A 19,625-nucleotide genomic window follows, 5' to 3' on the forward strand; every position below is an offset into this window, starting at 1 on the left:
ACAAGGCAGTGGACCGTGGTCGATTAGGTGTGTTTCCCCCGGGAAAGCGGGCGAGCTAACGGACTCTGGTGGTAAGGTGTCTTACGCAGCCCTGGCATCATTTCCACGTTTGTTTTCCTTCTCGTTCGTTCGCGGGGGCCCTGGCCTGACACGCCGCCGCCCCGTTGGCCCCCCTCCCCTCTCTGACCCGGGAAGACGCATCGGTTCCTTCGGGGGCTTGTTGGTACCAGCTAGTGCGGCGTACACGCACATCAGCGGCTATGAGGGTGGATGGCGTTGGGTTGGGGGAGGGGATATAGATACCTCGATGTGCCCCCCTCACGGGTAGTAAGGCACCATTTTTTTGGTTCTTTTGTATTGCACTGTTCTTGTTCAGCTGTAGATCCAACACATCTGCTTTTTTCTATTACACCCATTGTTCTTTGTGTGTTGGTGAACAAGAAGATCCCAATCTCACTCCCGAGCTTCCGTGCCGCAGGAAACTGGGGGCCGAATTTGCCGTGTTTCTTTCTTACGACAGCCGATGACGTTGGGCCCTGCCCGCGCCTCGAGGACATAAAACAAGCCAGCGAGTTCCGACGAAAAAGGGGCGCTTACCCTGCGAATTTTTCTTCTCGAAGAATAATTCTAGGTTTCTGGAGGATTTGAGTTCAGGAAAGGGAACGAAAAAGAATAGTCGAGACGGTCGGTGAAAATGCATTTGGGACGCCTCTTTACGACGATCGGCCTCGGCGCCGCACTGGTCCAAGCCACCCCGATCCAGGACCAGATCTCAAAGGCAACGGCTGCCACACCACGCTCCGCGTCTCCGGATCAGCCCGCCAAGCATTTCCACGAAGCCGAGTAAGTGACTACCGCCCGGTGGAAAAATTGACGCCCTTAACTAACACCCGACCACAGCTTCTCAGAGCACTACGACCCGCGCTTCGCCTCGGCGCCGCTCAACGAGACGGCCCAGCGCGCCGCCGTCAAGGTCCTGGTCCAGACCTACCTCTCCACCGTCCGCGACCTGGGCGTGCAGACCTGGCTCTCGCACAACGCGCTGCTGGGCTGGTGGTGGAACAAGCAGGTCCTGCCCTGGGACGCCCAGCCCACGGTGCAGCTGTCCGAGAACGGCATCCGCTTCCTGGCCGCCTACTACAACATGACCACCTGGTACTACAAGTACCCCGGCGTCCCCGGCGGCCGCGAGTTCCAGCTCGAGGTGAACCCCAACTACGTCCACGGCGCCGTCGACGACGAGGCCGCCAACACCATCGACGCCCGCTGGATCGACATGGAGAACGGCCTGTTCATCGACATCATGGCCGTGCGGTACGTCAAGGACCACCCCGAGGGCGAGAACGTGCTGGCGAGCAAGGACGGCCACGAGTTCAGGGATACGTACCTGTATCCGCTGCTCGAGACGACGTTTGAGGGCGTGAAGACGAAGATTCCGTATCAGTACAAGAGCATGCTGGTGGCCGAGTACGGGGAGGATGTTTTGATCAACAAGGAGATCAAGAAGTGAGTTTCAAATCTGGCGAGACCGGGTGAGCATATCGCTGACAACTTCTACAGCCACAAGTTCGTTGACAACGACATGGAGTGGGTACCGAATGAAGAGCTCTAAGGAGCACGGCGGAGTACGATTCACGTATTTTCGGGGAAGAGGTTTTGGCGTTGGATTATTATTGTCTCGATAAACAGTTCGCTACTTTCATGTACGGCGTTAGGGAATACCCAGGAATCTGACTAGCAAAACAAACACACACGCACATAGCGTATTTCCATCATCACGAATATCTTCCGCTGTTCGCACCTGGCAGGCCATTCTCTTCAATGTGCGCAGACAGTAGGGCCTCCTACTTACAACCTTCCCGTCTGCTGCACAATCCGGGGCTTCTCTTTCCCTTAGTTGACTTCGACCAGCGGCTTCTTCAGTCGCCACCTCGTACTCTTGGAATGAAAAGCCATATACGTAACAGGGGGCATTTGGTTTCAACCCTGCAGGCACCGATATCGTCTACTCCTGCTGTCCCTCTAGTTCTGCGTCCACTCACCTCTCTAGTTCAGTATACAGTCGGCTCTGTTATCATCTCTGTCGTCGTCGTCTCTATTGTCCTTATCGTACTTGTCTCTGCTGTCGTCTCTGCTGTCGTTTCTGCTGTCCTTGCCGTGGTTGTCTCTGTCGTCTGTCGTCCTCTCACCTCTCAGGCTCTTCGCCCTCTCGCCTCTCTGGTTCTTCTCCTCTCATGCCTCTGGTTATAGTTACCGCCACCTCTGTTATCCTTGTTCTGAGCATCTCTGTTGTATCTGTGATCTGTAGTCTCTGTTACCTGTCGTCCCTGTTGTCTGTCGTCCCTATTGTCTATCGTCCCTGTCGTGTGTCGTCTATGTCGTGTGTTGTCTGTCAGCGTCTCTGTCGTCGTCTCTGTCGCCTTCCTCTTTATGGAAATCACACCCAGTCGTCACCTTCCTTCCCGTGATCTATCTAGCCCTTCCGTCTATATAAACCCCCTCTGTCACCTAGCTAGCCGGCCACAACCTTCACACCTAAGTACACCACACAAACAACAAGATGGCCGACGACTCGGATCCGTACAGTGAACCAGGTGCCAACATGCCCGAGGAAACGATAGTTGAGCTCCACAACCAGTGGGATGCCGTTCTGGTTGTCACCAAAGACAACACCATTCGCAAGTTCCGGGTATGCTCGAACGTACTCAGCGCCGCATCGCCATACTTCGAGAGCCTCTTGGTCGTTCCTACCTTCTCAGAGGCTATCAAAGTCCAGAATGGCCAGCGCCCAGACATACACTTGGAGGAGAACCACTACCCAGATGCCATGGAGGTAATGCTAAGCATCCTTCACTACCGTATGCGGCGCCAGTGGGACATGGTGACTCCCGAAGAGCTCGCAACCATCGCCATATGCGCTGACCAGTATCGCTGCGTCGAGGCCCTCAAGGCCCAGATCGGACAGTGGCTCGTTGGGCAGCCGAAGTCCAACAAGGCTGACCCCGACGAGATTGGGTACTTGCTGGTAGCTCTTCAACGATTCGAGCACCCAGAAGAGTTCTCGAGAACGTTGGTCGCTGCTGTCATGAACATCCCTTTCTCCTTCGACTTCGGGTCTTGGGCTGCTGATCCAATTATTTCTGAGTTGGACGAGGACCTGAGAGGTAAGCACCGTCCCCCAAGCCAGATGTTTACACATAACCCTAACAGCTCAAAAGCGCGCATCCAGAAGAATATGGAAAACGTCAAAGCGACACTTACCAAGTTCTTGTATTCAGCGATTACGGACCTCACCTTCAACGATCAAGTGAGCATGATACATCGATGTAACACATGCGCTCTGGAGACTCGAACAAAACTCCCAGGATCCTGCACCAGAGCCGATTGCCCATCGAAGACGCGATGTTACTCTGGTGAACGTGTCAAGGAGTTCCTCAAGATGCTCCATAATAACTCTCTCTGGCCACCGCAAGAAGCGATAGAGAACTGCACCATCAGAAAGCTTGGTTCGCGCCTCCGAAACCTGCAGAAGACCGACGTTCACAGCTGCGATGCCGGCAGAGGGTGCGAACTTAGACGTATTATGGACTTATTGGAGGCAGAGGCGACGACTGTTATCGAGGGGGCCCAGTCAGGCTTGGAGACAACAGCGAAGACGACGGCGGAGACGGCGGACGACGCCCAGGACATGTAAGGGCAGGAAAGGGAAGGAGGGGGTGATTTGTGTATCGAACGGACTCTGGGGATTTATATCCTGGAACTGATATCGGGAGTCTGGAGTTTTTCTGCTTTTCTTGGAATTTTTACTAGCAATAGATCCTTTCTTGTCGTCCCTTATGTCGTCCCTTGTGTCGTCCCTTGTCGTCCCTCGTTGTCCCTTGTGTCGTCCCTCGTCGTCCATCGTCGTCCCTGTCGTCCCTTGTCGTCCCTTGTCGTCCCTTGTCGTCCCTCGTCGTCCCTTGTCGTCCTTCGTCGTCTCTTGTCGTCTTGTGGCGTCACTATAACCTCTATTCTTTGTCTACATTGTGACTGTTGTTGATATCGAGCATCGCCTCTGTCTTCTCTGCTGGATATTATTGTCGTCATCCTACTGCTACTGTCTCTACTAGGAACCATCCACATTGTTAACATTGTGGTTGTTTTCATAACCTCTAGGTTCTTAACAAATTGATAGTAAATGTAAAATCTCAGCTAGTTGTCTAGAAAACCGCGAATAGACAAACTAAAAAATCAGTTTAATGGATAGATCCATGAATGCCCCGTTTCAAGAACTTAACCGTGTAGTAAATGAATTTCTGCGAGCGAAGTAAAGCCTTACGGATAGCGCCACAGCTAAAACTCAAGACGCGCTCTGGAGTTGGGCCGTAGCTTCTCTTCAGGGAAGGGATGGATGTACGGTTTTCGGTCGAGGCTATTCATGGTCGAAATGCTTCTGCAACACCGAACAGATTTCCATCACTGTGCTATATGCTCAAAAAAACAAGCACTCTTGCTCCGCCCCTCTCCGTCTTTACTTATAGTTTCAACCAGCAATCCACTACAACTTTCAAATACTACTACTTCCAGAACCATCTCCACGAAAGGATATTTGGCGGTTATGGAGGGTTTGATGATTCACGTAATCAATGACTCTTCGGGGACCACTGAATCTGCCCCAGTATGCCCTGGAGTCGTCCGCTGTGTTTCGCCACGACTCGGAAGATCGTCGAGGAGACTGAGGAATCGACTGCGCCCAGCTAGGTCTGCAACCAAAGGACGTTACTTTCCTACTGTTAATTGCGCATTTCCCGGACAAAGGCAGCAAGCACCTCAGTGTCGACAGACTCTGTGGGATCGCACAATGCAGTCAGGATCTCGGATTCAGACGTCCGCTTGCTCCTTGGATCTCTACGTGGTTCATGCGTCACGCATACAACTTAGCCAGGGCAGGGTTTCCCGATCATGGGCAGCGTGGATCTCGAAGCGTCCCAAGAGTTCATGCAGCTTTGCGACGAGGGCATACGCAATTTGACCATCAACGAGGTCGAGTCGTGGGAATGGGACACGTGGACGAAGAGGCTGCCTAGCGGAATCCGACAGACCATGGCCAACAAGATCAGGTTTGACGTTCATGCCATCCACTCCGACATACAACTCTCTAAGGTCCCCTGCAGGAGGACGACCAGGTGTACAGAGCACGCGCTTTCTGCTTAAGGGCCTGCGGACGTAGGCTCGAGCAGCAGCGGAACGACGAGGAGCACCGAGCTCTATGCGACAGCGACGAGGTGAAGCGGGAGATGTGCACCAAGCCGAATCGCGTGAGCGAGTACATCGAACTGTTCCAGAGCCGCGGCCTGTGGGACGTTGCCGACATGACTGATAAACTTACCATTGGGGGGGGGGGGGGCTCTTTCGCGATACATGCAATGATCGACGAGGAGTTGGCTCATAAGTGTATGGGTCGCGCGGAGTGTCCCTTGATGGAAGAGCTGCGTGAGGGAATCGATGACATGTTGGAGAATATTCCCAAGTTGAAGTTGGAGTATTACGCCCCTTGAGCTCCTTGAGCTCTGTGAGATAGCACAAACTGCTGTGCGAGTCCGACAGCTGTACACAGAGAAATTGACTGAGGAATTGGAGTTGGAACAATGATGCTTCTGGAAAGGCCCACAAGGTCAAATTGTGGGAGGCTCTTCAGGACATCAGATGAAGTTGACGACGCACGGACCACACACCAGGGTGACAGGGATCTTCAGCGCAAGGGGAGGCGCGCGTCACGCCTGGCCAAAGTGCACGACGCGCCCCTCCACCTGCCTCATGTAGAGTTGCTCTGGCTTGACGTTCAAGCTTTCAATTCAAGCATCACAACCCTGACTTGACGTCGGACTCGTCTCTGATGAGTAGTATTCCACTCCCGATTCATTGTATCTGCGCCCAAGCGCTTTAATCGCAGCCCCAATCCTCCACCATGACGAGTAAGACCTTGAACCGACGTGAATCGCCCCGCCGACGATGCTAACATCAGACAGCTCGAGCGGAACGCATGCAACAGCGCATGCGCGGTGCGGGGTGAGTTTTGCCTTGGACATCGCTGCTGGGAGATGGGACTGACGATAAAAAGACATGGCCAAGTCGAGGATGTCTCATTTCAATTGGACTTCGGCGACGACCTCACGAGCGAAATCGATACCCAGACGAGCCCGGAGCAGCCGCCACCCCGAACAACGCCGACCCCGAACACATCTGCGAAGCGAAGGAAACTGGACACCGATGCCGCGCGATCTCTCTTGCCTGCACCGGCCGGTATCAGTCAAGCGCGACAGTCACCCGGCAAACCAGAAACCCAAGAATTGGAGGAGGGGTCGTCGATAGAATCTGCGCAGCCCGCAGCGGAGCAGCCAAACACAAGTCCGACTACAATCATAGAGGAAGAAGACCCGGACACTGTCGAGTCTTTGCCGCCCCCGAGGCCGGTCATACCCGCGCCACCGATCTCGCCCGTGAACCGGAGGGCCGCAGCGGCCAATACTGAAGTCGAGGAGAGTCCTGCCGATGCACCAGGAAGCGGCCGACGCCGTAAGATCACGAGCAGTGCTTTAGCTTCGAGCGCTAGATTACAGGATGCTTTGTCTCCCGGAGATAACGAAACCGAGACGGTACCCATTTCATCACCTCTCGTCAGCAAAGTTCGAAGGACCACGATCGGTACGCGCAGGTCGACAAGCAGCCGAGGGAGCCGCAACTCTGGTGCATCTGTGGCTGAAGATGTAGACGAGTTATCACCTGATGGTGCCGGAAAGTCTGGTGGAAGGACTCTGTCTCCTGAATTATCATCACGGCACGAAACACAAGCAGAAGAATCCGTGGCACACTCCGATGAACCGACAGAAGAGCTGCAACCCGAGCCTGAGCCGGAGACTGAAGTACGTTCGGAGCCAGAACCTGAACCCGAGCCGGAATCGCTAGTAGAGGAACAGGAGCCGAGTCAGGATCCAGATGAGAGTGTGGCTGAAGAGGTGGACGCGAACGAGGCGGCACAACGACTGGGGCGCAAGCGGCCCCGCAGAAGCCCAAGAGGGCCGTCTGCCGAGCAGGACTCTACTCTTGTAGATGAGGATAATGAAGACCCCCTGCCCAAAAGGCGGAAGAAACAGACCCACGCCAGTCCGGCAAAACAGAGACAAGGAAGGCCAAAGGCAGCTTCGAAAACCAAGAGTCCGCCCAAAGCCGCCTCCAAAGGGAGGAAGAAGAAAGGTTCAGATGCGCCAGGAGGCGATGAGACTGTTGCGATTCCAGTACAACGGTTTACGACGAAGAAGACCCAACCTGAAGGCGAGGATGACGACGCAGACATTCTCAATTCCGATATCCCCTTCACCAGCCGTGGCGGAGTAAACACTGTGGATGTGTTGACCACCATGTGTGAGGAGGTCCTCGGGACGAGTCTGGAAACCCTTAAGGAGGGCATGCGCAATGCAGAAGACGCAGCCACAAAGAAAGAGCGTAGGGTGCAGATGCGAGCTCTGGAAGCTTACCAGGAAGAGTTGCGCAACCGGTTTCTCCAACACGTGGGTTATGATCTCCAAGGTGTGGTTGCCACAACTGACCCGTTCTAGACCATTCTCCTCGACACACTCCACAACTTGCGCAAGCGGGTACGCAGTGTCCAAAAGGAGAGAATCACCCTTCGGGACGAAATCATGCGCATCCGTGCCGAACGGGACCAGGTGGCTGTCCGGAAGGATTCCGTCAGAATTAAGCACGACAAGGTCAAAGAGGAAGCTCTGGTCAGCAACCCCTCCTCCACGAAGCGCAAGCTATCTCTCAGCCTTACAGTTGACTAACGGGCGTCCCACAGAACCAATTGAGCTTATCTTCGCAGATGCATGACATCGACCTGGCGGTAGAGCGAGGTCGTGCGGCGCCTGAGCTCGGCCCAGCCGAGAAGAAGACGGCGGAATTGGCGAACCTCGAGATTCTGATATCGAGGATTACAGACCAGGCCTGTACGCAGAGCGACACAGGGGGGACGCTGAAGCAGATCAAAGACTTCAATGCATTCCTAGAACGCGCCGCGGTGGCGTTGGAGGGCAGATAGGGAAGACCTGGGGAAGAGGCAGTGGGAACGGGCCTCAGCCCACGTCATGTCCGATGTTGACGATGCTTGAGGGTGTTCATGTAGGTACGGTTGCTTTGGTGTTGGGGGTTGTTTTGACGGGTGGTTTTGGCCAGGGATACCCAGGGCAGTCGGCATTCGGCTCGCTCAATTAGTGACGACCAAAAGACTTAGGACCAGGAATGTTGCGGCTTGCGCTCATTACGATTGACAGCGCTCTGTGGTGCGAACCTTATTTTACCCCGTGTGGCTTGCAACCCGCCCCCAAAAGAGGGAAAAGTAGCCAGATTAAAGACCGTGAGCACAAATTGAAATACAACGCCGCTCTTTCGCGCTGGCCGAATTGCAACTTGCAACAACTGAACTGCAAAGGGCTGAGTCGCAGGCTCGCTCTGGACCCTCTCGACCTTCCGAATTCTGAAAGATGCCCTCTATTTTTGTCTGGATGTGCCGCATTCTGCATGGTTCTCTTTTGACGTCACTAGCCTCATTCGAGGCGCAGTTCCACCTTTCGGCTGTTGCCCTTTAATTTTTTTTCGTCCCAATTTCCCTGACAACTGAGTCGGGGTGGCCGTGTGTGTTGTGTCATGGGAAGTGGAAGGTCAAGGCAAGGTGAGCAGAAGGTGGGAAAACAGCTCTCTCACAGCGTGGTCCCAGGCCCCACTCTCCGCATGTGGCGGTCGCCGGCATCTTCCAGCGTGTGCTGTCGTTATTACTCTTTTTCTCTGTTAGTGTATTGTTCCCGCCCGCAGCAAGCTGCGCGTCGTCTCGTGTCATGGCCCACGACGACTGGGTGATGTACCTTTCCCTCCCACCTACCAGCGCAGCTCTGGCTATCTTAACTCTCATCCGGAAGTACGGCACTTGAAGCTCGACGGGCCCATGGGTCCGTCATCAAAGTTCCCTCCCCAACCCACCACACAAGGCGAAGCCGCCTTACACGCCCCCTTCGCCCTCTTCCCACCCTGAACCCTGACTGGCTGCAACGACGGGAAAACTGGATTCTTGCTCTGGGATGTCGGGTGATGATTGGCGCCGGTGATGTTCCCTGGTTTGCCGTTTTACTTCCGATGAAGGGGGCTTACCGCAGGACCTTACCAAGTTGCTGCGGGTGGTTGGTGGAGGGGATGCGATGGAGGGGAGAAGGGGGGGCGTGGATGAGGCAGGACAGGAGGCAATGTGTTAGGGACCCTCGGCCACCGATAGCTTTTACCTGCTTCAGCTGAGCCATGGAGCCAGGGGGAAGGGGGGTGTTGATGGAGAACATGGCACGGGGAGAGAGGTCGGCTTGTTGTTGGTGTGTGCTGTGTGCCTTGTGAAGGATGTGTGAGTCGAGTACATAAAGACGCGGGACCAGACTGTCTTCTCTACTGCTCCATCTTCTTGTTGCTTAACACAACTACCACTCTCTCGATACCACCCACAAACTTCCACTCAACTCTACACCTCTTCAACCCACAAACCCCATCATCAAAATGCCCGCCCCCGAGGTTCCCCAGCAGCAGGCCCCCATGGAGGTCCCCTCTGAGAACGGTATCGTCTCTCAGCAGCCCGTAAGTTCCAGATCTAAGCAATGATCATAATGAACGTATGCTGACCAAATAACAAACAGTCCGCCGAGCCCCAGCCCGAGATGTCCCTCCGTGGTGGTGAGGAGGCCGGATGCGAGATCTGCTGCGGTCTCTGCGGCTGCGAGGAGTCTTGCTGCTAGACGAGTTCATGACCTCATACAACGACAATGACCGATTGAGAGGGGAGAGGCAATGATTTGAGACAAACATGATTACCCCATTTTACCATCTTGTCTCATGGTCGATCTCTCCCCGTGGCGTTTGGCGAATGCTCCCTAACGGAGTATGAATGATTTATGGGCTATATAATATAACCATCAAAAAAATTGAACATATATCCAAACATTCGAAAGATTTCCATGTTGCCAAGCTTGTTTCTACAAATCGACTGTGGTCAAAATGTCTTGGGTCTGAAGCGAAATTCCAGCGAAGCGGCTGTCCCTGGGCTGCCAAGTGTGTGCCAAGAGATCTACCCGCAAAGCTTGGCGTGCAGTGGCCTCTCGGCGCCGGGAGGGCTGAGTGGTGCAGAACACTTGACGTGCCCAGAAGTTCTGGGCTCTTCGGGGGAGGCAAGGCATCGTGTTAGCCGCTGGTAGTAGGGAGGCCAACCGCAACTGGTTGATCAATGGATTCAGCCTGGGTTAGCTTGTCCCCTTGGTCGCAGCACCCTGTCATCTCCTGCATCATTCTCCGACCAGACCAGACAGACCGCTCTTCGTTTAATCGTCGTCATCGGGTCCCCGGCGGTGCGGTCAGACTTTTAGTCTCCTGCTCGCCCGTCAAGTTACGGGAAAGAATGGAAAGCTGTTTAGAGTTTCCGTTGTCGCTTCCGTCGTGCCGCGCCTCTTCATGCGACCTTTTCCTCCCCTTCTTCTTCATTTCGTCTCATCCCCTGCTTATTTGCAACCTTTCAGCTCGTGAGAGCGAGGTATTTTTCTTTTCCCGTTCTTCACCTGGGTTCCGGGTCCTGGTTGGCTGGTTGGTCTTGCAAATTGGACGAATACACCGGGGAGAAAAGGATGCGTTCCGCAAACCCGCGCGCTCTAAAGTTGAGCGAAACGCGAACTCTTACCTTATTCGTACACAGAGGCGGTTTATTCAACCCCCTTCCCGTGCAGTTACTTACTCAGTGCGCCCTTGCTAGGTGTGCAATTGCCGTGACGTGGTGGTGATACAGTGACACTTCGGACCGGGAGCTGAATCCCTGGCGATGAGCTTTTTTTCTCTTCCATTTCTACGGATTGAGGTTCTGAGTTTCCCTGCTTTCTGGGGCGGGAGGCGGTTGAGATGGGATGATTTGGGGGGGTTGAGTTGGAACTTGGCGGCGCAGTCCCTGCTGAGGGAATTACAGCGGGGCGTTCTGGCCTGTTCGCCATGTTTCGTTCTCGGGTGTGTGCGAGGTTGATGAAGTCACATTACGAAATGCCACAGGGCCGATCACGATCGGTGTAGTCGTGGTAGATATTCGGTCTGATGACAGCCGCAAACGCCAAAAGATGGGTAATCGAAAGACGGAAACGAGAGACTTGCGGATTCGTGAGATTGGGAGATCGTAGCCTCCAAGAGGGGCTTCTTTTGTGCATTTGTAGATGCTCTTCTAGTAGTACAACGTGAAATCTATAGCCAACATGGCAAACATCCATCATAAGGCTGATCGATAGGATTATAGTCCGAGTTGGCAACCGCTTTTGTACAATTACAACACACGCCGGCTTCCTCCATGACCGAGACAAGGCAACATCCTGCACCGGTCTCGACGAGCCTTATTTTCCTCCGAAAGCTCCCGTGATGCGGTCCATGACGGTCGCCTTGCCCTCCGCCTTGCGCTGCTGCTTCTCCTTCTCCTGCTCGTCCCACAGCTTCTGCACGTTCTTGGCAACCTCCGCCTTGGCCTGCAGATCCGCCCGCAGCGCCGCCTCCTCGACCGCGCGCTCCTCTTCTGGCAGCTGCTCCAGCTTCTCCTTCCACGATTTCTCGAGATCTGGCCGAGGCTGGATGGCAGGAGCCGCCTCGACGGCGGCGGGTATTGAGAGATCGAACTTGGGGACCGGCAGGCCCTCCTGCTTAGCCGCCTCGATGGCCTTTTCTTGCTCGACCATGCGCTGGTAGAGCTTGTCGGCGTGCATCTGGATGTCTTCTTCGACCTGCGCCGGGCGGTTGTAGACGGATTGGTAGCCCAGGGCTTTAAGGAATCTCTGTGCGGGAGCGTAGTGTTAGAATGACCTGCGCAATTTTGTTTCTGTAGTCGCGACGGTTAGAGAGAAAGTAAACGTACCGTTTGCATGGTATAGCACTTCTCGAACCGCTGCACCTGGTGCCTGCACATCTGCATCCTGTCCTCCCAGGAGCCGCTCTTCATGCAGTTCACCCACTCCTCCTGCTGCAGCGCGCAGTTCTCCAGCGCCGCCCGGCCGATGTTGTGCTTGCGCTCCTTGTACCCGTCCAGCACGTCCATCAGCTTCTCGTGGTCCGTCTTGCTCTCGGCCTCGATCTCGGCGTACGGCCGGTACGTCTTCCACAGGTGCGCGTACCGTCCATCCTGGAAGAGGCTCTCCTTGGGCACTTTTGGTCTCGAGTCTGCTGTCGTGTCGACACCGTTGTGTTGTGATGTTTGTGATGTTGTTGCTGTTGCTGCTTCTACTGCTGCTGCTGCTTTTGTTGCCGCGGCGGCCGCTGCCTGTTCCGCTTCTTGGATCTGTTGCTGGATCTTGACGGGGGATTCGCGCTCGAGGAACTCGCGGAGCTTGGGGTCCAGGGACTTGAGAGGGTCCGAGGTGGTGGTGCTGGAGCCGAACCAGCCGTCGAACCAGCCCATTATGAATGAGGGCCTCTGAGACAAGGAAGATGTCGAGGAGAGAGGGGGCGGAAGGGGAGGGGTATCTTGGGGAGCTTCGGAGGGGAGGAGGGGTGTCGCAAACTGAAGCTCTTCGAGAATTTCCAGGCGGGATTTGGTGATCCAATCAGATGCTCAGAAAGACACGAATGGAAGGTGTCAATTGAAGATTGCGCACTGTACGAAGCACTGTATTGTGAGCTTAATTATATCGAATTCTATTTGTTGAGCTACCGCTATGGCGCTACTGGAAGCTGGTCGCGAGATAGCAGCAGTCTTATCATCTCATGTAAGTGAAAGCCAGGCCAACATCACAACATCCGGGGATCATTTTGGTTTGGGAGGTTTTGGTGTGCATAAGGTTACTCATAATCGTATGCCGCTGTTCGGTCTATACCTCTGCCACTATCAGGATTTCTGCTGTTGACGTTGGGTAAACGGGGACCAGGACAGGTGGACCAGAAGCCGGCCACAGGTAACTCAAATATCACGTCACAAAGGCCACGGACAAGACAGCTGTACTTCCAATCCCTAATCATTTTTCGTTCATTCGACCTGAGGCACATCGTAGTTTTCCGTTCCCGCAAAAATCACAAGCCCATCGTGTGCCCGGGTCACCCAGAGAAACATAACCTCTAGTTCACGACCACGTAGCTGTTTGGCTGATCGAATTCATTTTGGTCTTGATTCTGCATCTATAACACAATCATTGTGGATGCAGTTTTCCCTGATGACCTCCCATCCGGTATGAAATGAATAACCCACACCGCAGTCACGCCGTAAATGCCAATGAGCCGATTTAGAACTTGGAGAACTTCTTGACAGCCTTGCCAGTGCGGGGAAGGACACGCAGGACGTTGAAGCGGACCTAGTGGCCATATTAGCAACCGTATTCCATACTATGGTCTTGTCTCCGAGAGACCGTGGGGGTTGGTCGTAACATACAGTCTTGGACAGAGGTCTGCACTGGCCAACGGTGACCTGGTCACCCTCCTCGACACGGAAAGCGGGGGAAACGTGGGCAGCGAGGTTCTTGTGGCGCTTCTCGTAACGGGCGTACTTGGGGATGAAGTGGAGGTACTCGCGGCGGATGATGAGGGTGCGGTGCATCTTGGTGGAAACGACAGTACCGGTCAAGATACGGCCACGGATGGAGACCTGGCCGGTGAAGGGGCACTTCTTGTCTGTAAGACGCGCCAACGTTAGCAATCGTGTTTCTGGTGGTGCTGCTTGTGTGCATGTTCGTAGAATCCAGCGCGCGGCGTCGGTGTCGGTGTCTCCAATTCTGAATTCCTCCTCTTCCCCTCGAGTGCCAAAACTCTTTTTCGATGTTCTCGAGTGTCGCGAAATCCCATGTCGAAAATTTCCGTTTGCCGTGTCGCGTGCGCCAATATTCCCACCACATCATTCGCAGTCGGTGCTCGCAAACGTACCGATGTAGCTGCCCTCAATGGCAGTCTTGGGGGTGCGGAAACCCAGGCCGACGTCCTTGTACCATCTGCGGCCGCTCTTGCCAGGGCGAGCAGACTTCGCCTTGACCTTCTGGTTGAGGAAGATACCCTTCTGCTTCTGGAAAGCCCTCTCGGACTGGACGGTCAACTCGGTAGCCATCTTGACGTCGTGATGCGGTCGCGGGTCGACTGGGCGGGTGGGTGCTGTTTGGGTTAGAAGTCGAGGTGCTGAACCTTGCGATTTTTTTGGTCAGACTCAAAGTCGGATTGGATTGGCACGCACGAGCAAACTGATTAGGGCTTGCAACTGTGGGCTGTGGGTGTGGCTCCTTCCCTTTTTTTTTCGGGAAGCGAGGGCGGTGTGTGGCTGGTGCCTGCGGTCCAGCCACGGCGAGCTGTGACCTGCCAAAGAGTGGGGCGCAGAGGAAGAATCGACGTCCCGAGGCGGCGACAGCCGACACCACAGCAACCAGAGGCCCCCGAACGCGGTCTGTTGACATCATTCCTCAGCAGCCAATGAGAGGCCCGGTCAGAAGTAAACACCGACCCATGCAGCCCACCACCCGTGCTTGGGGTGTGTTAGGGGACTTTGAGGAACTTGGACATTCACGCCACCAACAATCGCGTTGCTCTTTAAGACGTGACATGTGCACGTCTAGCCCTCCCACTTGAAGCCTCACAGTCAAATCGCCACACCGATATTCAAGATGGCTTCATTCGGCGACGCGACCATGCCTTCCACGCGGCGGACGCGCAAGTCCATCGGCGCACCGACGACGTCGAGGAAGGGAACCGACAAGGAGAATGCGACCATTGACGTCGGCACCACACTTGCAGAGAGTCGTAAGAAGTCGCGAAGCAAGAGCATTGGCCCCGGCGGCCTAGACGCCCTCAAAAATGCAAATGGCAACCGCAGAGCAGTGAGAATGCTCGTGTTTTGGTCTTGTGCACGCCCGGCTAACGTTCGCAGTCCCTCGCCGTGCCGTCACGGCCCCCGCCGCGATCGATTTTGAAGCCCACGATGCCGCTTCTGCCCGAGATCCCACCACACCGCAAGCGCAACGCAGACCTTATCGACCTGGGACCGCCCCGGGCCAGCACCCCCACGAACACATCCACCGGCAACTCCACCGGCAGCTCGTCTGGTTCTAAGATTGCCTTGCGCACGGAGGAAGAGCAGCAAGCCGCATCTAGAGAACGAGAGGAGCGAGAGCGCAGAGATGCGCGACGCAAGTCGCTCGCCAACCGGAGAGTATCATTCGCCGCCGAGGCGACTCTTCACACATTCCACGAGATTGAGTTCAACCAAGACTCAACAGCGTCAACAGACTCGACGCGACGTGCATCTAGCGCAAATGGAAAGGGATCTGATCGGGCGTCCACGCCGCAAGAGCAGGTGGACGAGATAGTTCCTGAGTCACCAGAGAACCAGAGAGAGCTCCACCAGAAGAAGCGCAGGCGTAGTTCCACCGCAAATCTGATGGACTTCACCGACGATGAGAACACGGCCGCATCCGGGTTCAGCTCGGATTCTGAGCCTGCTGATGCGGTAGAGGAGGTGGATGGAGATGAAGAGGTCGAGGACTCGGACTCCAACAGCGATTCTTCGGATGACGATGGCACGATGATGACCATCGACGACAATGAGGTCACTGGCGCATCAGTCATGTCTGGTCGTACGGTCGCATCGGATGACGAGAACGATACCCTGGATGAGGCTCTGAGGATGGCTGCGCGACAAGCAGGAACTCAACGACTTGGCTCCGACGATGACGAAGAGGATGAAGAAGTCATTCCTTCCTTCGGCTGGATCAAGAAGAAGCCACAGGACGAGGGTGCCAAGGACCAGGAGAACGCCCCTCCCCCGCCTGCGCGCAACAGTCCTCCCGAAGACGAAGACGACGATGACATGGATATGGATATGGACATCACCTCAGCAGTTGGTGGCATTATGAAAGATAAGACCTCTCAGAGTGCTTTTGACCCCAACGAGGACATGTCGATGGATGTCACACGTGCTATCGGTGGTATTCTTTCTCGAGTCAACCAACAAGCCGTCGAGCCGAGCCAGGAAGACCAAACCATGGAGTTTACTACCGCCGTTGGAGGTATCCAAAAACAGAATCCCAACGACACCCTGTTCGATGAGGGTGAAGATGAGGACATGTCTATGGAGTTTACAACTGCCATTGGCGGTCTTCTGCCGTCCCAGGCCAAGAGAGACACCTCCCAGAAGCGTCGCAGGACCATGACTACGCGCGACAACTCGGTCATGGACGAGTCAACAATGGACATGGACATGACTGTTGCCATGGGTGGCATCCTCCCTGCGGCTGATAAGACGCTTCATGGTGATGAGACCTTGGGTATGGACATGACTGTTGGACTGGGCCGGATCATGTCATCGCCGGACAAGCCGATGGAAGAAGATGACGCTACAGGGGGCATGGACATGACCGTTGGCGTTGGGAAGATTCTTGGCGCTGCTACCGCTTCTCCGGAGAAGGATGAGCCTACTATGGACATGGATATCACCACAGCTGTTGGAGGTATTCTGCCTACTTCTGAGGCGGCTGAAGCAGAGGATGCCACGATGGGCATGGACATGACCACCGCTGTTGGAGGCATCATCGGAGGACCTCAATCACCAGAGGCCCGGATTGCCGCCAAGAAGCTCATGGAGGAGGAGGTCGACAAGCCCGACACGCCCTCCAAGACCATGTCCGTGAAGCCAGCATCGCCTGCAAAGAAGCTTGCTGCGTCCGTCAAGAAGAACGCCCCGGCAGACAGCCCCGGTTTCAACCCGTTCCAAGGCAGAAGCCTCCGCAACAGCATGCCTCGTGCGAGCCTCTTTGGCGAGTCGCCAGCCAGAAGTCCTTCCAAAAGCCCAGAGAGGAGTACCAGGACACCCAGCCCACCGAAGTCTGCAGCGCCACCACCAGTGGCCACGACTCCGTTGGACAGCTCGCCAGTCAAGACACCCCAGTCTTCCAAGAAGCGAGGACGGCCCAAGTCACCGACCAAGTCGCTCCCCAAGTCTGCTTCAAAATCACCAACGAGAAAGCCCGCGACACCATCACTTGAAAATACTGCCAACCGTTTGAACGTCTTTCAGCAAGATCCAGCAACTGGAGCAAGGACGCCCACTGTTGTTCTCACTCCTCAACCCCGCAGGCATTCTGGTGTCGGCGCAGACAAGCCTGGGCTGGGATCACCCCGCGTTGCTGCTATTCTTGACCGACGAGGATCTCTTGGCGAAGCCGCCCAGCAGTTCGTACCCGGAAAGACCCGCGGAGTCACCTTTGGGGATCCAAAGGTCATTGAGATTGAAGTCGACAGAGACCGCCAAGATGAAGAAGACAAAGAGAACGGCCGTACAATCCTCGAGCGCGAGGCGGATGGCGAAAATGAGAAGGACGCAACGCTCAACCTTAGGGAGATGATTGACAGCTTGAGCCCGAAGAAGAAGCGCCTCCAGGGTCGCAAGAGTCTCCACGTTGGAAGCGCCAAGGGCCTGCTTGGCAAACGTCCTGCCGAGCTTGACGACGAGGAGGAGCGCGAAGACAACGACGGCGTCAAGAGACTCAAGGGACACCAAGGAAGTCCTGTGAAAAACGTCAAGTTGGCCCAGCCCCCTAGCAAGGCCGAGACTACTGGTCGCAGATTGACTCGTTCTTCCCAACGCTTCTTGGACGAAGACACGACAACTAAGGCAACCCCGACACATTCCGAGTCGCCATTGAAGAGTGGGAGCAAGGCTAAGTCTCCTCACGGACAAGGACGCTTCAGAGATGTTGAGGATGATACCGCCACTCATCCCATGAACCTCGATGGCTCGCCTGTCCGACCCGACAATGAGCTCATGAACGACGAGTCGGAGGAGCGCATTCATCTCCAGGACTTCCTCAACATGACTTCCATCCGCTTCATGGAGTTGACGACGACAAAGCGGAGGCATACTCAAGCACCAGACATGTTTAGAGAAATGGGTGGGAAAGAGGACTTGTCTTTGGAGCGTTGTGTGGTGGCCGGCGCTTGCACGGTGCCCATGCTGGAACTTTACCAACACTCTTGCCGCGAACTGAAGAAGTACATCTCCGAGGGACGCAGAATCGTTCGAGAGATTGAGTCCGAGACCTTTGAGGAGAATCCGCCTCTCTTCCGAGAGTACATGTCCGCCTCTCCCGACTTCAAGAATATCCTCGACAACCAGTTCAAGAACGGCAAGACCCATGCCCGTCTTGAGAGCAAGGCCATGTGGTACGAGTGGCGAATGAAGCTTCAGGAGGGTCTCAAGGAGGGGCTTATCAGGATTGCCGAGGGCATGAAAACCGATGAGAAGGTTCTCCAGCAGCAACAAAAGCTGCTCGCCTCTACCCTTCCTGCGATCGTTTCCCGCTTCACCGAACTTGAGCAAGAGTACAGCAACCTGCAGGCCGTCGCCAATGAACTGGCGGACTGCGACCCAGAGGAACTCGAGACCGCCAGGGCTGATCTCGCCGAGGTCGAAAGCGACGTTCAGGAAAAGACTCAACTCATTGCCGAGCTCCGACAAGAACTCGAGGATGCCGAGCGTGGTGTTGAGGCCCTCACGCAGGAGAAGCAGCAGTGCCACGAGGACATCAAGGAAGCGGAGAAGATTCGCGAGGAGTGCCGAGGCTGGTCGACAGGTGAAATCAGTGCACTCAAGGGTATGTGAAACGTGGATCTCGTATCTTTTGCTTAGCTAACTTGAACCCAGGACGAGTCGATGCCCTGGAGAAGCAGCACGGTTGGGCTGTCACCGGCGTTTCCGGCAGCCAAATCTCCATGACGTACCTCCGCGAGATTGAGATCGTGTTCGACATTGCATCCTTCCAGCCCCGGAAGAAGAACGCGAGGATCGACCTGTGGTACATTGCCGCGAATCGCGCATCCAAACCCGTGCCGTCAACGCCGGAGAAGGAGTTTTTCCTGGAATGCATTCGGGACCACATTCGTGGCCTGCCGCAGAGCCGCACTAAAATTGCGGATCTCCTCCACATGGTTCGCAATGCGTGGGATAAGGCTAATTCCACCTCCAACCATGTCCGTCGGCTGAACATCACCTTCCCGACCACCGTGGCGAGAGTTTCTGACTCGTCTATCGCGGTCAAGTCTTCACTCCTCATGGCGCCGCTGGAGACCAAGGTGGAGATTGCTCTCGAGATCAGGGGAGCGAGCAAGCCTGACGGCGTCGATTTCTCGCTTCACCCTGAGGCGACAGTCGTGTACGGGGAGCATTTCAACACCCCAAAGATTGCGGAGTTCTTGTCCACTCATTTGGGCGAGGCTGCCTTTTCTCAAGAGGAAGGTGCCCCTTCATGGAGCGATGCGGTCGTGGACCTTCACGAGAGACTTTTGGCAAGAGGGAAGAGGCAGCAGGAGTAGCAGGTTTACGTTTGGCTGCAGGCATTACTAGTACTACCTTGTAATGAGTGATGATGGTGGATTATTGTTGCTGGGATTATGTCGGTGGGAGGCAGGTTTGGTTTAATGGCGCCGTGAGGATACCCTGTGTGTAGTCGAATAACGTACATTTGGTTTTGTTATTGTCGTATTACCTTACCCAAATGAGATTATCTTTGGTCAATTGTTTGAAGGCGTGATCGTCAACCAAGTTTGGGTTCTACGGTTGACTATGGTGTGAGCACAAC

General features: G+C 55.0%; 6 protein-coding genes across 6 annotated transcripts; 4 read left to right on the forward strand and 2 right to left on the reverse strand.

Annotated features, from left to right (window-relative positions):
• Window positions 1-694: 694 nt before the first annotated feature.
• CGCS363_v010895 (Uncharacterized protein) lies at window positions 695-1,612 on the forward strand (the record flags this gene model as incomplete). The annotated part of the gene is made up of 3 exons (XM_036642744.1): window positions 695-843; window positions 901-1,506; window positions 1,561-1,612. 3 exons carry the CDS (start codon window positions 695-697, stop codon window positions 1,610-1,612), a joined length of 807 nt encoding a protein of 268 aa, XP_036491873.1.
• Window positions 1,613-2,560: 948 nt separating this feature from the next.
• CGCS363_v010896 (uncharacterized protein) lies at window positions 2,561-3,694 on the forward strand (the record flags this gene model as incomplete). The annotated part of the gene is made up of 2 exons (XM_036642745.1): window positions 2,561-3,164; window positions 3,219-3,694. 2 exons carry the CDS (start codon window positions 2,561-2,563, stop codon window positions 3,692-3,694), a joined length of 1,080 nt encoding a protein of 359 aa, XP_036491874.1.
• A 2,253-nt stretch (window positions 3,695-5,947) lies between these two features.
• Window positions 5,948-8,077, forward strand: CGCS363_v010897 (uncharacterized protein; the record flags this gene model as incomplete). Its single annotated transcript, XM_036642746.1, has 5 exons — window positions 5,948-5,954; window positions 6,009-6,048; window positions 6,101-7,547; window positions 7,596-7,766; window positions 7,838-8,077. The coding sequence occupies 5 exons, from the start codon at window positions 5,948-5,950 to the stop codon at window positions 8,075-8,077; spliced, it is 1,905 nt and encodes a 634-aa protein (XP_036491875.1).
• A 3,352-nt stretch (window positions 8,078-11,429) lies between these two features.
• On the reverse strand, window positions 11,430-12,481 carry CGCS363_v010898 (uncharacterized protein; the record flags this gene model as incomplete). Its single annotated transcript, XM_036642747.1, has 2 exons — window positions 11,430-11,861; window positions 11,942-12,481. 2 exons carry the CDS (start codon window positions 12,479-12,481, stop codon window positions 11,430-11,432), a joined length of 972 nt encoding a protein of 323 aa, XP_036491880.1.
• An 817-nt stretch (window positions 12,482-13,298) lies between these two features.
• Window positions 13,299-14,110, reverse strand: CGCS363_v010899 (40S ribosomal protein S11-B; the record flags this gene model as incomplete). The annotated part of the gene is made up of 3 exons (XM_036642748.1): window positions 13,299-13,367; window positions 13,445-13,683; window positions 13,933-14,110. The coding sequence occupies 3 exons, from the start codon at window positions 14,108-14,110 to the stop codon at window positions 13,299-13,301; spliced, it is 486 nt and encodes a 161-aa protein (XP_036491881.1).
• Window positions 14,111-14,657: 547 nt separating this feature from the next.
• spc7 (Kinetochore protein spc7) lies at window positions 14,658-19,359 on the forward strand (the record flags this gene model as incomplete). The annotated part of the gene is made up of 3 exons (XM_036642749.1): window positions 14,658-14,870; window positions 14,921-18,641; window positions 18,692-19,359. 3 exons carry the CDS (start codon window positions 14,658-14,660, stop codon window positions 19,357-19,359), a joined length of 4,602 nt encoding a protein of 1,533 aa, XP_036492588.1.
• Between the last annotated feature and the right edge of the window lie 266 nt (window positions 19,360-19,625).

This window comes from Colletotrichum siamense (genome assembly GCF_013390195.1).
Source record: "Colletotrichum siamense strain Cg363 chromosome Unknown KSG_Cg363_contig07, whole genome shotgun sequence".
Classification (NCBI taxonomy): domain Eukaryota; kingdom Fungi; phylum Ascomycota; class Sordariomycetes; order Glomerellales; family Glomerellaceae; genus Colletotrichum; species Colletotrichum siamense.